Raw genomic sequence first — 13605 nt, forward strand, 5'->3', positions numbered from 1 at the left:
AACAATTTGTATTACGTCATATTGTTTGCATTAGAAGGATCTACTTTCTTCTTCTTTATCCTTCCTTTTGAGCACATATATGCGAGTAGGGTGAGTTTTTATAAGGAGGAAAAAATGAATTGTAGTTTTTAGTCTATTTGTTTTTTGTGTTGGATAAAATGAATAATGTTAAAAGTTATTTTATAACTGTATAACAATAAAAAAACCTTTCTTAAAAAAATCATTTAGTCTCTTAGAATTGAAGTGTTCTTTTTGTAATCATATCAGTGGTTTCTTGTCCCTCTTCTAGGAACAGCATTGCCGCATCAGCAGTGTGTGCCTTCAATCTTAGTGCCATTACCCAGGCCTTCAATGGGCCTTTCCGCTACCAGGAGAACCCCAGGTCAGCATGGCTGCCAACGATAAACCCCATGCCCAACTTCCAGGTATGCACGCCCGACTGGCATCCCACCAGAAACTAAGGGGTCTGCTCGCTGGTTGCTTTCGTATTTTGTAGTTTTTGATGTGCTGCTTCAGATTCATTTTTGTATTGTTGTACTGCCCCTTTGTTTAATATTATGTTATAATGTGAGGCTATTTGTTAGTATTTAATGTTAGGTGGTTCATGATGCTATGTGATATATTCTGTGATGAAACATTATGCTGTTTCATGTGATGGTAGGTAGTATGTGGTTGCATGTTGGTATATGATTTGTGTCATATTATTTCATGGTGCAGGAGTGTATGTGATGTTTTATTGTGTTATGTTACAAGGTGGTATATGTTGTTACGTGATAGTGTGTGGTATGTGACGGTTTGTTCATTTTTAAATTTATATTTTCATTTATCTCATTGTTTTCTAAAATGCAAGCATGTTTCCTTGTAGCCACTAACAATTGCAAATAAATGCGAGTTCATTAGTTATGGATGAGTGTCAGACAATAGAAACCAGAAAGAGTACTTTTCTAAGAGCGATTATTCAGTCAAATGGATGAGAGCGGGTGATTATCCTGGGTATCATGGATATTATTAGAGGGAGTGCGGGGAATAAAGTGTAGCCTGGGTAGCCAGTCGAGTCTGGCCAAGTGGAGAGGTGAAGGGCGAGTTGGATGTTACTTGATCCCGGCGAGCCGCCGCACTGGCGTATCATTGAAACCTGGGCAGCTCCACGCTGAGGAGTTTCAGGTGGTTCTACTGCGCTCTCATGCATTCAGCTAAACTGGCTGGCAGCATCGGGCTCCACGCCCCAAGGCATCTATTGTTGTGTTTTTGTGGGTCAGACATGCTGTCTGTGAGCGGCTTAATCCCAGGTCACTGATTGGAATACCGTGAGTAGACAATGTTCAAGGTGATCTCAAGTCCTCGTTCCAGAATGCTTGTGTCCTAGTGTGGAGGACTTGGGACTTGATCCTGTAATCCTCTGGGAGCTTACTCCGCTCTCGTGTGTTCTTATTCTCCACAGTAAAGCGTAGTCTGTCTGCATGGTTTTGAACTGGTTGTAATTTAGTAATCTGAGGACGAGTTTTTTTAAAAGGTCCAGGTTGGATTATATTGTCATGAACCAGTCGACCCATAACTAGAGATCGCCAGTAACCTCCTGTCCAGTGTTGGGCTATAGAAGTGGGCGTTCTCTTCTCAACAATGACCCTTGACAATTGGTTCCCTTGACCACTGCATCGCAATCAACATACATCTTCTGTGCGGTGTGGAAGAAGTGCCTTTATTTTATTGTGCATTTGTAAGGCGGTTATACATCAAGTAAATTGTCTTTCAAAGTGTCCATTCTCCTCCAAAACTGAAAGCAATTCAGGATCTGTTAACCCCTCTTGCCTCCCCCCATCTCGGTTTCAGGAATCCTTGTAAAAAAGGTGTGACTTGTAAAACTCTTCCCTGATCACCCTAGTCCATGAATAGGTCTTGCTTTACACGCCAAGGACCACACCTTGGTGTTTGCTATGTGACATAATGGTACAGCCATGTTATTTTTTTTATTTTTATTTTTTTATTTTATTCAACAGGTCATTTGGTTTACAAATTGAAAACCTTTAACCTTTTGTCCCACGGTATACATACAAGCTCATCATGTCCATAGTCCAAGTTAATATCTAAGTCTGTAGCTCGCCATGGTACCAAGCTCCACATCTTTGGTACTTAAAGCCAGGCTTGTAAATGCCCCTGGGTACCTTATGGTGGACGATGATGTTAGCCTCCAGTTTCTTGTTTTTGGAAAGCATGGGGGGTGGGGGGGTCGGGAGGGCAGTGGTCTGTCCGGACTCGTTTGACTGGGGTGGTCCAATTGGGGCACTGATTTATGCGGTGGTGGCATGAAGTACGAGCTCATACACACTTAACGATCATAGTTTAGGATAATGGGGTGGCAAATCCGATTCCTGGGGTAGCACGGGCCACCCCAGACCATTCCCTGGATGCGCCTCTGGGGGCTCGGGGGGGGGGGTGGAGGGGGTGGGGGCAGGCAGTGCACAGCGAAGATGTGGAGTTTTTCATAGGTTAGATAACGCTTTACACTGCAACACTGCTTCTTGTTCTGATCTCCCACTCAGTCACTGCTAAGTGCACTGTATAGAGTCGTGGATTGGTGGATGCCTGTGTGCACGTGTTCACTGAACATGCCTGTGCCACTGCTGTGACTAATCCCAGCGCAGGGATGGGTGTGCCCCTGGCGTCAGCTCCTGCCTATTCATGCCAGCATGCCCCCCTCCACAATGACAGAGTTGCAACTCAATCATGGTGCGCTTATGCTATATGATGCCGGCTGTCCGCTCTTTCACAAAGGAACACAAACATAACATTGCCTGCATTGAAATGTTTATTAGCAGGTGATCAATCTTCTGTTCAATGTATCCCCTTTTCAGGTTAGACTAACAGAGCAGGACCAGACTGCAAGCTGCAAGCCTGCAGCCTGGAATTATTAAGATATTAAGAATAAAGAAACTCTTTATTAAATAGCAGCGAATGAGCAACTTTCTTTGATTCCGTGTCACTCAAGCGCCTGTACCAAAGGAAGAGTTGTGCACGCCCATGTCACACATTCCGCTTGCCCTTTAATGAGAAGGGGCTATACTTTGACTTCATTTGATTGCTTTCTTTTTTTATAGAATCATTGTTTTCCCTTTTTAGTTTTGGCTATTAGGTGGCGCTAAAGTGCCACCTATAAGCCAAAAGTATTCTGTTAGAGTACAGCTAGAGAGAAACGGCATATGAGGAGGGACACAAAGCTTGCGGGCATTGTATGGGTATTTACCAACCCATTGACTGCCCCTAGCCATGCTAATCCTAGGGCCATTCCCACCCACTTCCTGCCCCGCCCAAAACACATCCTCCTGGTACCTCTTTGAGCTATCATCAAGCTTTGCACTCGAAGGGTTTTCAAAGCAGTCTTCTGAGAGTGTATTGGAGCTGCAAATGAGCTACTGGCGTGATACAAATGTCTTAGCCAAGTCTCCTTCAGCCACTTCATTTATAAGCATTCTGGTGTCCGTCAATGAAATTTAGTTAAAAACAAGCATTGGCAAAGCCAACCGTTTTGGCTTGTGTATAAGTGTTAGGCATTAGACAGGCATTGCTATTAGAAGCCTAGTTATTTGCACCATGTTGCAGCTGCTGCCAATGATGGCCGGTTGATACCACTATGGCTGTGCCTGGCAAGTGCCTTTCCCATGCCTACACAAAAGTCCAAACTGTTGTGCCTACACAAAAGTCCAAACTGTTGGCGTGGCCAATTCTTGTTTCATAACAGGGTTACACCCATTCCCACTCCTTAAGCCCCTTCTCTGCTCTTTTTATAACACCCTCCCCCATTCAGCATCTTTTCCCCAGTTTAAGCCTATCCCAACTTGAAGATAACCTTCGCAGACTGGACATTTAAGTCCCACTGGACTAGCCCATCGCTCATTTAATTCTGAAACGGTTCCGAGTGCTGTAATCCCAATAAAGCCAAATAACTACATTACATCCAGTAAATCAACTTCTAAAGCGGCAACAGGGTGCAGCAGTGGCAACCCTAATATAACGGAGGACCCTCATATTCTCATTGTAATGTTCCTTTATAAAGCGCCACTGCATTAGGGCACAGTACCATAGCCTCCAGACCTCCTCCCCACAAGACCATCTGACCCCCCTGAAGTGGGAGAATGGAACAAAAGGCTCCCACCAATCCCCTCACGCCCCTGGCCTAGAGGATCGCGGCCCAGACACCCGCCACGAGAGGAGTTTGCCTATCTACCAGACGACCAAATACCCTGGTACAGAAACCTACGGATGTGCCCACCAGCCTGCCCACCAGCCTGCCCTGCCCATGCCGACACCTGCGGCATGGATGAACTCGACTGAACCACCCAACAGTAAATGAACACATCGTTAGAGATGCCATGACGACCTAGCCAACGGTCAGCACACCCGTGCAAACATGCACACTGGACACTCCCACACCAATCCACACGAAGAACACATTCAGTGCTATGACGTAGATGACGGACACACCCACTGACGCGCATCTTTATTATTTTTCACATAGGTTTTTCAAAATGCAGAAACGCAAGACGCACAACGAACTCATCTAAAATGCTTGCTGACGCTTCTCCTACCCCATGCATTGCAATGAGAAATATAACGAAGACATGATACTGGGGATAAAGCGATGTGATACCATAACCTAAAGCGCCGTGCATCAAACGTCCCCACCTATGCACCAGGCCCAAGTAGGCCGCAAGCAAGAGCCTCCATGAACATTGAATGAGCAAGAGTACAATTGATGATCCTGCAGAATGCGCCCGGCAAGAGCAGACAGTCAAGGGCACAATGTTGCAAACTCGCATGCCGCAAGCCAACGCCAAGGTCACACCTGCAAACTAAGCCAGGCACACAGTGGAAGATGCAATATTAAATGTGCAGAATTCTGCCTCAACCACGGTCTCTCCTCACGTGACCAAGCCGAACCTGACGGGGTGCCAGGCCCAGGAGGAGGGAGGCCCCTGGATACCACATTTTTAGACACAGGCAGCAACAATTAAGCGACTCAATGGACATCTGCGGCAGTGGGAGTAGTCTGCCCTCCAGCATATGAACAAATCCTCGCATTGTCTGCACATACCCATAGTTATACATTGTTGCAAATGACAGGTGCACCGCGAGCTGGGAACAGCGATGGTCCCAGACTGGGGGGCTCGCGAGTGGACCAATCAGAACATGGGGCTCTTATCACTGACGCCATTAACATTAGCCAATCCTCAGGGGTCTTCATGTAACAATTTTCATGTATCTAATTGAAGGGACAACCCAAGTATACCACCTGACTGACCCTCAACCACTAACAACGCTCTCTATACGTATGCTATACTAACCCTACCACTCGAGGAACCAATCCAGAGTGGCGATAGGTTTTTTGCTAACTTTCCGAGGTGACGCAAGTAGCGCGTCATACTAAGGTAAAAAGGGCCTGCGAGCCCCACGGAAAAGAAGAGTGTGTCAGGACGGACGCGTACGATCCTTGACCCATCCCTGCCGTTTGTTTAATAAACAGCAGAATCACCTTGCTTCTTGCGTGTGCCTCATACTCATTTTTGGGATACTCGGGAGGAGTTGGGGCCTCCCTGCCCGGAGGTCCGCGGACGGCCCAGCTGGCCCCGGGAGAATTTCCCCCCGACACCCCCTTCCAATGGACTTACTTATGTAGTAATACAACAGGGCGCACGCACCTGTGTCGCCCCAAGCACATTCTAAAAGCCTGTGCAGCGGTGTGCGCCCCTTCCTACTGCAGCATGTCTTTAAAAGAAGAAAAGAATTGTAAGTAAATTATGTTTTACTTTTAAGAACTTCTTTTTTCTCAAAACAATGCCACAGACATAACTATGTCTTTATCCTTTTTTCTGGGGTTATGTACAGGCAATATAGTTTTAATTCTTCAATTTTACTTTGGGTTATTTTTTCAGAGTTAGGTCTACGGTGTATCTGGACATTGCCCACTTTGCTCCTACTGGCCCTCTTGTAGCTGCTCTACGTGGTAAGGCCGCCCGTCTCTGCGGCCTACAGTTGCCCAGGTAGCCCAGATAGCCTGTGCGCCTGTAACTTTCTTTGGCATCCTTTTGTAACCTGTTGTAACTGCAACCTGCTGCTACAGCACCGTATTTGCTTGCATTGGAAGTTGCTGTCCCACTTCCACTGACTTGACCCAATATTGGCTCATTGTAAACACTTCCCAGCGTCTGCCTGTTTGTAAAGGCTCCTGATGTAGTCATGTATATTTGGATATATGGTCTTCATGTACATGTTTGTGAGGGTTTTATAAAATTGATTTCCAAAAGACTTGAAACAAGGGGAGTCGGACTGTGTTCCTTAAAGTCATGCGCATTGCCAATCTCAACTAATCACTCTTTTGTGATAGGCCATTGAGTTCACTTGCCTGTCCGCAATAACAATGTATGGCTTCTTAAATGTATAAAAGCCCCGCCTGAGTAGACCGTTTATTCAGGCATGGGTTTCGTGGCACAACCCCGTTTGAGGAATATTTCCTTAAGCCAGTATCAGACGTTCTCTTGCGGCACTGACTACCCATTTTGTCTGTGCGACTCTCCCAGGGTATTGCTGGACATGAGCATGTAATTTGCTCATCTCTGGACATGAACATTGGCTGAACCTATAGCCTCTGCCCCCCCCCCCCCCCGCCCGATATAAGCAATTTTTATCGGTCCATAGAGGGACGCAGCATCAATCCTCTCATCCTCGGACCTTACTTCTTCCAGTCCAACAAAAAAGGACTCGGGCACACGATTCACACCTTTGCGGGACTGATCGGAACAGAGCCTTGACGCGAACTAGTCGTTGCCTGGATCACCCCCCATTCCCCCCCAGCCTGAGCACTCCACCAGGAACACAGTCAATTCTCTATCCAGCCCCACTGACAAGGGCAGCAACATTTTACCGGCAGTCAGACTCCTACGGTAACACATTGGCTTCCATGACCCCCACCAATGGACCCTCCAACATATTCCAAGGTGGACTATCATAATAACACTAGTGTTGTATCAGCTTAATTTATTAATAAGTGCCTATATCCCTAGATTTATAGCTCACAAGGAACATTTCATGTTTATGTTCTCTGTACATGCCACTGATCTCTTATAAACTTTACATAATGCATTGTGATTTTTCTTGAGGTGGAGCTATTTTTATTTCTTGCCGTCCTGGGATGTTGTCAAGTTTCATGGTGCAGTGTGAGGTTTTGTGATGTGTAGAATTTAGCATAATGTTATGTGATGTGTCATGGTATCAATAGTAGACACAGACACAATAAGTACAAGTTTGTTTTTAAAACCTTTGTTTGGTATTTTGGTTGGGTTGGTAGAATTCCTAACTGGCCCTAACTCTAAAATGGGAGTAGTCTCGACCATTATACAAATAAAAAACAAGTCTAAGTCAGTTTAGTCAAAATAAAAAGGCCTATACTAAAAAGAAATTAACCTTGCCCTCCTTCTCAAAATGGCAAATGTGTTAAGGGAGTACAAAAGGAAAATAGTGTCTCAAAAGAAATGTCAGAATGACTTAAGTAACAACTACCTTCCCCACGTTCAGCCCCACGGGGTCTAAAGTTTCTTTAAAAGGATAGGTGGCTGGCACAGTTCTTTGGCTTACTGGTACAATTCAACAGTTCAGGCTTGGGCTTCAAGTTTCTGGTAGCTTAATCACTTCCTTAGGCTTTGTCCGCCTGCCTTCAATACTCTGTTTACATTTGCTTTCTCAATTTCTCACAGTTCTGCACAGGGTTCCCTCTGCCGGACTCTAGCCTGTCTATTCATCTCTTCGCATGGGTTCCATTCACCATGTTTTATCTTGGGTATCCTTTCACTGTCAAAGACTTTTGAAACTGCAAGGATTTTACATAGACCTCTGCATGACCACTTCGACCTCTCTGTCAACAATTCTATGGTTCACAATGTTCCTCATCTTGCAACACCAATGCCTCTTGGTACTTGTAGTTCTTATTCTCTTTAGTTTGCCCTCTTGGCTTTTTTCACAGTTCATATACTTTGCCCTCTTGGCATATTCAAAGTTCAGATACTTTGCTTTTCTCTTATTCAACTTTCTTTCGGGATCGCAGTTACTTTCTTTCCCTTGGTTCCCACTGTAATACACTTCAATTCAGTACATTTCATATAGATTTTCGAATGTGCAACTTCGCCTTGCAGGACCACTCTCTTACTTTGTATCCTTTCCTTTTCTAATTTAATTGTCCTTTCCATTGCATGTTTTATTGGCACACGCACAACCTTCAAATTTGAGTTACGGTTACTTTCACTTTTGACACAAACCAGGCTTTTGTTGCTTTAGATAAATCACTGGTCGTGTTAATTTGTCTTCTTTCATCAGTATTCTTAATTCAGCAGTCAAAGCCATTACCAACGCCTCCTCCCCAACTCTGCCGTTCACCCGAAAGGGTTGCGGGCCTCTTTCAAGCAACTTGAAGGTTTCTTTCCTCCGGTCACTCGATTTCAGTCTTGTAACTCTTACGTCTTCCCAAAAGTGTGGAATTCTCACCTGGCTCTCTCTCGATCCTTGCAACTGCCGATCAGCTCTTTGGCCTTCCAACTTCCACAGCCTGGTTCACATCAGCCCCGAAAGAGCATTTCCTTCCCGTACCCTGCCTCGCTCATTGTGTGATTGTGCATGCCACCTTTTATCCTGGCAGGGAGTGTTAAGAAGTGGCAGGTGTGTATAGTTAGGACTACGTGCCTGGCCTCATTACAGGGAAAGAGCATTTGTAAGCCAGTGGAGGTAATCCTTTTGGCCTCATTCCTCATCTCCCTCCCCTCAGTGTTGTTGTCAATGTAAAGTGGGGAGGAATTGTGGGAGCTGTAGTTTCCCATAAAATAAGCAGGGATGGGGGTTAGATGGGTTGTTGAAAAAGGGGGATACCATGTCTCACCATTGGGTGCTTCTCCCCCAAACCCCGAGGACCCCTTACCCAGGTGATCCTTCCTCACTTATCCACCACCAGGGGTGGGATCCAAAAGCGATGTCCTTTCTCTGGCCACCTGAGTACAGGATCCCTGGGGACTAGGTTGTGGAACACCATCTGGTTTTTCACAGATAGTATATGATGTTGTGTGTTGTTTCTTTAAACCACTCTGCTGGAGTTATTGCACAATGATTGAATTACCCACATGGAGTTTCACATGTCACAGTTTGCATGTTATTGTGACAAGAGAAGGATATTTTGTAATTGATCCAGCTTACTTAATCTCTTGGATGTGAATAGCCTGGTGTTGCAAGCAACAACAGTGGAACCTCTTCTGCCAATGACCCTACAGCCTCTGCCGAGGTTAAGATGTAATTCCCTCACCGATGAAGGAGACCCACTTCCACAGGGAATCCAGTTAGATGCATTCATATCTTAGTTTACCTTTCTGCAGCCGCGGTCCAGGGGAGCCGCCATTTCTTTCACAGGTGATCCTCTCCTCCTATGACAGCATCCCTTGCTCATAGGCTGCAATAACTCCTGATCGCCTCTTTGAGTTCTCTTTTTATATTGGGCTTGGGTGATCCCCAAATAAACTGTTGTACCTCATGACCAATATGCCTATGTGGATTGCCTCTTCTTAACATGAATCTATCCAGGCTTGGTTCATAATGTGGCATTTAGCAAAATATTGCAGTCGCTACAAAACACTCCAAACCATCGGGATCACCCTCCCTCACAGTGCCAGAGACCTTCCCTGCCCTCTAGTTAGACACATCTTTAAGATTGTTTGTATATTGTGTCTGTCTCACACTCCTTCAAAATTCAATATAACTGTCAAACTGGGTCCAGTTACTGTCTGCCTTTCACCACACTTTGTCAAATCACTGAATGTTGTGTCATTGTTAACAGTGCATTCACTCTCTTGAAGTGTTGTGGTCACATGATGTTTGCTCTTCACGAGAGCATGTTGTTGCACAACCGCTGTGCTGAATTCTTGCTCTGGCCCGCACCCTCACCTGGTGTCCTCTCTGCCTTCAGTGCGGGATCCTGAACGACGACAGCCCGAATGAGAACCTGACGGAGAGGAGCCTCCAGGACGCCCAGCGCTTGTTCCTCATGAACGATGTGGTGCAGCCCGTCTCCGTCGACCCCCTCGTCACCCAGGACAACATTCGCTTCTCCAAGCTGGTGGTTGACATTGTGCAGGGAAAGGACACACTGTACCACGTCATGTACATCGGGACAGGTAGGAGGCCTCAAGCAATGGGTCTGCGGGAAGGTCCACACATGTGCACCCGCTTGAAAACAAGGTTCTGAAAAAGAAATCTATAGCACTTCGTAGCTGTTGTGGGATTTTTGTCTTAATTGCACGCTGAACAAAGTTCTACCGCTTTTATTGATGATCACCCATGGAGTTTCATGGGTAGCAGGCACTTACAGTCATTATTGGCTCCGAGGTGACAGGGCCTCTTGGGGCTTCCAAATGTCTTACCCTTTGCTTGCTCAGCATGCGCACAATAGTCCATTAGCCTTCAGTGCTCTGTACGGCTTTTAAAGTTAGGACTTAGGGATGTATGGAAACCAAGAGTTGGTAGACGCGTACTGTGAAGTAACGATGTGGATGGGCTACAGTAATATTATCAAAGTGTCTGGATCCTTTCACATGCACCATAGACTCTTCTTTAATAGAGATAATCTCATCCCAATGTCCATAGAACAATAAGACAGTTAACCCCTTGATAGCCTTGCCTCATACCATACCTACTGCCATAGCTCCTAGATAAGTCAAGAATGAGGTCCACGTTGGCCAAGAGCCCCCGATTTCCTCAAAAGGGAATTTTCCATGCATTTTACTTTCATATATCAATTGTTTTCTGCAAACGCTTAGGCTGCCTTGTAGGGGATGAAGCTCCTGGTCACTTTTCACATAGTGCTTTGCGCAGAATGCCATCCTATATATAGGGCACAGAGAACTCCACTTTGAAAAGTGCGATTTTTGGGAATGCAAGTGGAAGGGTAGTAAGGGTATATGTAAAGCAATCCAGACCCTGCAGGGTAACTGATGCCTAAAAGTTTCTTTTTGTATGTGTACATGTGTTCGTCATTCCCCTGAACACCCTGTCCATGCGCTTGGGATCACACTGATAACAAAACTAGGGTGTCCAGTTCCCACAGTTGGGGCTCTATGATGCAGAATTGTGTGGCGGCAGAAGAGCTCTGCACGTGAGCATTCTGCACCAAACATTAGATCCAACGCATGAGGTGGGCGGGTCAGTGCACCTGTGCACTGTCACAACCTCCTACACCATTAGCCAGGGGTCTGCAACCTTTGGCTTGCCAGATGTTTTGGACTACAACTCACACCCGCCCTAACCAGCATAATGAATGGCGAGAGATCATGGCAGTTGTCCCAAACATCTGGAGAGCTGCAGGTTGCAGATCGTGGGTATAAGCAAACATCTGCCCCCTAAAGTCAGAAAGTGTGGCATCCTATTCTTGGTGTCGCCAAGCCGCATGACCTCCCTCCCCCTGCCCCCACCAACCACAGCACACTGAGCAGCTGAAAAAGGGTTTCCAGACTGCCCCTAACACACTGCCTCAGGTCACAGAACGACAGAATTCCCCAACCCCTGGCCACAAGACACTGGTGAGTTGGACAATAGATTCCAAGATAACTACAGAATTCTCCAACATCTGCCCACAAGACACTGGCGAGTTGGACAATAGATTCCAAGATAACTACAGAATTCTCCAACATCTACCCACAAGACACTGGCGAGTTGGACAATAGATTCCAAGATAACTACAGAATTCTCCAACATCTGCCCACAAGACACTGGCGAGTTGGACAATAGATTCCAACAGTGTATTAGAGGTCCCCACTTCCTGCCACAAACCTACAGCAGCCCTCACCCCCCTCCCGCCTCCCAGCCACTGCACACTCGGGAGCTGGAACAGGGTTCCCAGAGTGTCCCAAGATCCCCCCTCATGCCACAGAACGCCAGAATTTCCCAACCTCTGGCCACAAGACACTGGTGAGTTGGACAATAGATTCCAAGAGAACTACATAACTCCCCAACCTCTTGCTACAGGACACTGGGGAGTTGAACTATAAATCCCCAAAGTAAACTACAGCTCCCTGCCTCCTTCTACAGAACTACAGCACTTCCAATCCCCTGTCCGCAACACACTGGGGAGCTGGAACAGGGTTCAAAGAGTGTCCCAAGATCTCTGCCTCAGGCCACAGAACACCAGAATTCCCCAACCTCTGGCCACAAGACACTGGTGAGTTGGGCAATAGATTCCAAGAGAACTACAGAATTCCCCAACCTCTGGCCACAAGACACTGGTGAGTTGGACAATAGATTCCAAGAGAACTACAGATTTCCCCAATCTCTGGCCACAATACTCTGGTGAGTTGGGCAGTAGATTCCAAGAGAACTATAGAATTCCCCAGCCTCTGGCCACAAGACACTCGTGAGTTGGACAATAAATTCCAAGAGACACTGGTGAGTTGAACAATAAATCCCCAAAGTAAACTACAGCCCCCTGCCACCTACTACAGAACTACAGCACTTCCAAACCCCTGTCCGCAACACACTGGGGAGATAGAAAAAGGTTCCCAGAGTGTGCACAGATCCCCGCCTCCTATAACAAATATACAGAATTCACCAAACCCTAGCTGCAAGACACTGTGGAGTTGGAAAAAAGGTATTTCAGCTCCCCGCCTTCTGCCACAGAACCACAAAACTTCCCAACAGCCAGGGCAACACGTTGGTGCTCCTTCATATCATTGGGGGGTAAAACTGACCTTGAGTCATTGCTCTGGAGATAGTTTTCAAATGTGGCAAAATAATGTCCTAGTGTTCCTGATTTGCAAAAGAATGGAGACATTTGACTATTTCTGGATTAATCCATGGGCTGCCAACACTTTTTAGCATGCGTGCAAGGTGCAGAATGCAATATTTATCGGAGAGATTGACGCGTCTCTTCCATCTTATTCCATCAGAATACGGCTCGGTCCTGAAGGCGCTCTCCACCTCTAATAGGAGCCTGAGGAGCTGTTACTTGGAGGAAATGCAGATTCTTCCCAGTGGTCAGCAAGAGCCAATCAGAAACCTGCAAATTCTTCACAGCGACAGGTCACTGTTTGTGGGCTTAAATAATGGAGTGCTGAAGATTCCCCTGGAGAGGTGTTCGGTGTACAGAACAGAAGGGTAAGCACATGTACCGCTCTCTGCATTTACTCCTTTCTAGCTGTAAAAACCGCAAATCACCGGAGGAACGTGTGTGTGTGTGTGTGTGTGTGTGTGTGTGTGTGTGTGTGTGTGTGTGTGTGTGTGTGTGTGTGTGTGTGTGTGTGTGTGTGTGTGTGTGTGTGTGTGTGTGTGTGTGTGTGTGTGTGTGTGTGTGTGTGTGTGTGTGTGTGTGTGTGTGTGTGTGTGTGTGTGTGTGTGTGTGTGTGTGTGTGTGTGTGTGTGTGTGTGTGTGTGTGTGTGTGTGTGTCTTAAACAATTTTGAGTAATTGGTAGAAAATACACTTTTTGATTATTACTGCAATTACTCTACCATACAAAAACGCATTAGAGCAATTGTATATACATAGCTGTTCATAGCTCCCTTATTTGTCACTTTTAGTAATATTGCTTCAG

The 13605-nt window shown here is 46.1% G+C and overlaps 1 protein-coding gene across 2 annotated transcripts in view; it reads left to right on the forward strand.

Annotated features, from left to right (window-relative positions):
- SEMA5B (semaphorin 5B) overlaps positions 1-13605 on the forward strand; it is a 1093184-nt gene that overhangs the window by 871571 nt on the left and 208008 nt on the right. For both annotated transcript variants that reach the window (XM_069616686.1, XM_069616687.1), the window contains 3 exons: positions 290-425; positions 9992-10199; positions 12963-13170. In XM_069616686.1, the coding sequence (XP_069472787.1) occupies positions 290-425; positions 9992-10199; positions 12963-13170 (552 nt within the window). The remainder of the gene's footprint in view (positions 1-289; positions 426-9991; positions 10200-12962; positions 13171-13605) is intronic.

The sequence above is a fragment of the Ambystoma mexicanum genome, chromosome 9, assembly GCF_040938575.1.
Source record: "Ambystoma mexicanum isolate Mex_15411 chromosome 9, UKY_AmexF1_1, whole genome shotgun sequence".
NCBI classification, from domain to species: Eukaryota; Metazoa; Chordata; class Amphibia; order Caudata; family Ambystomatidae; genus Ambystoma; species Ambystoma mexicanum.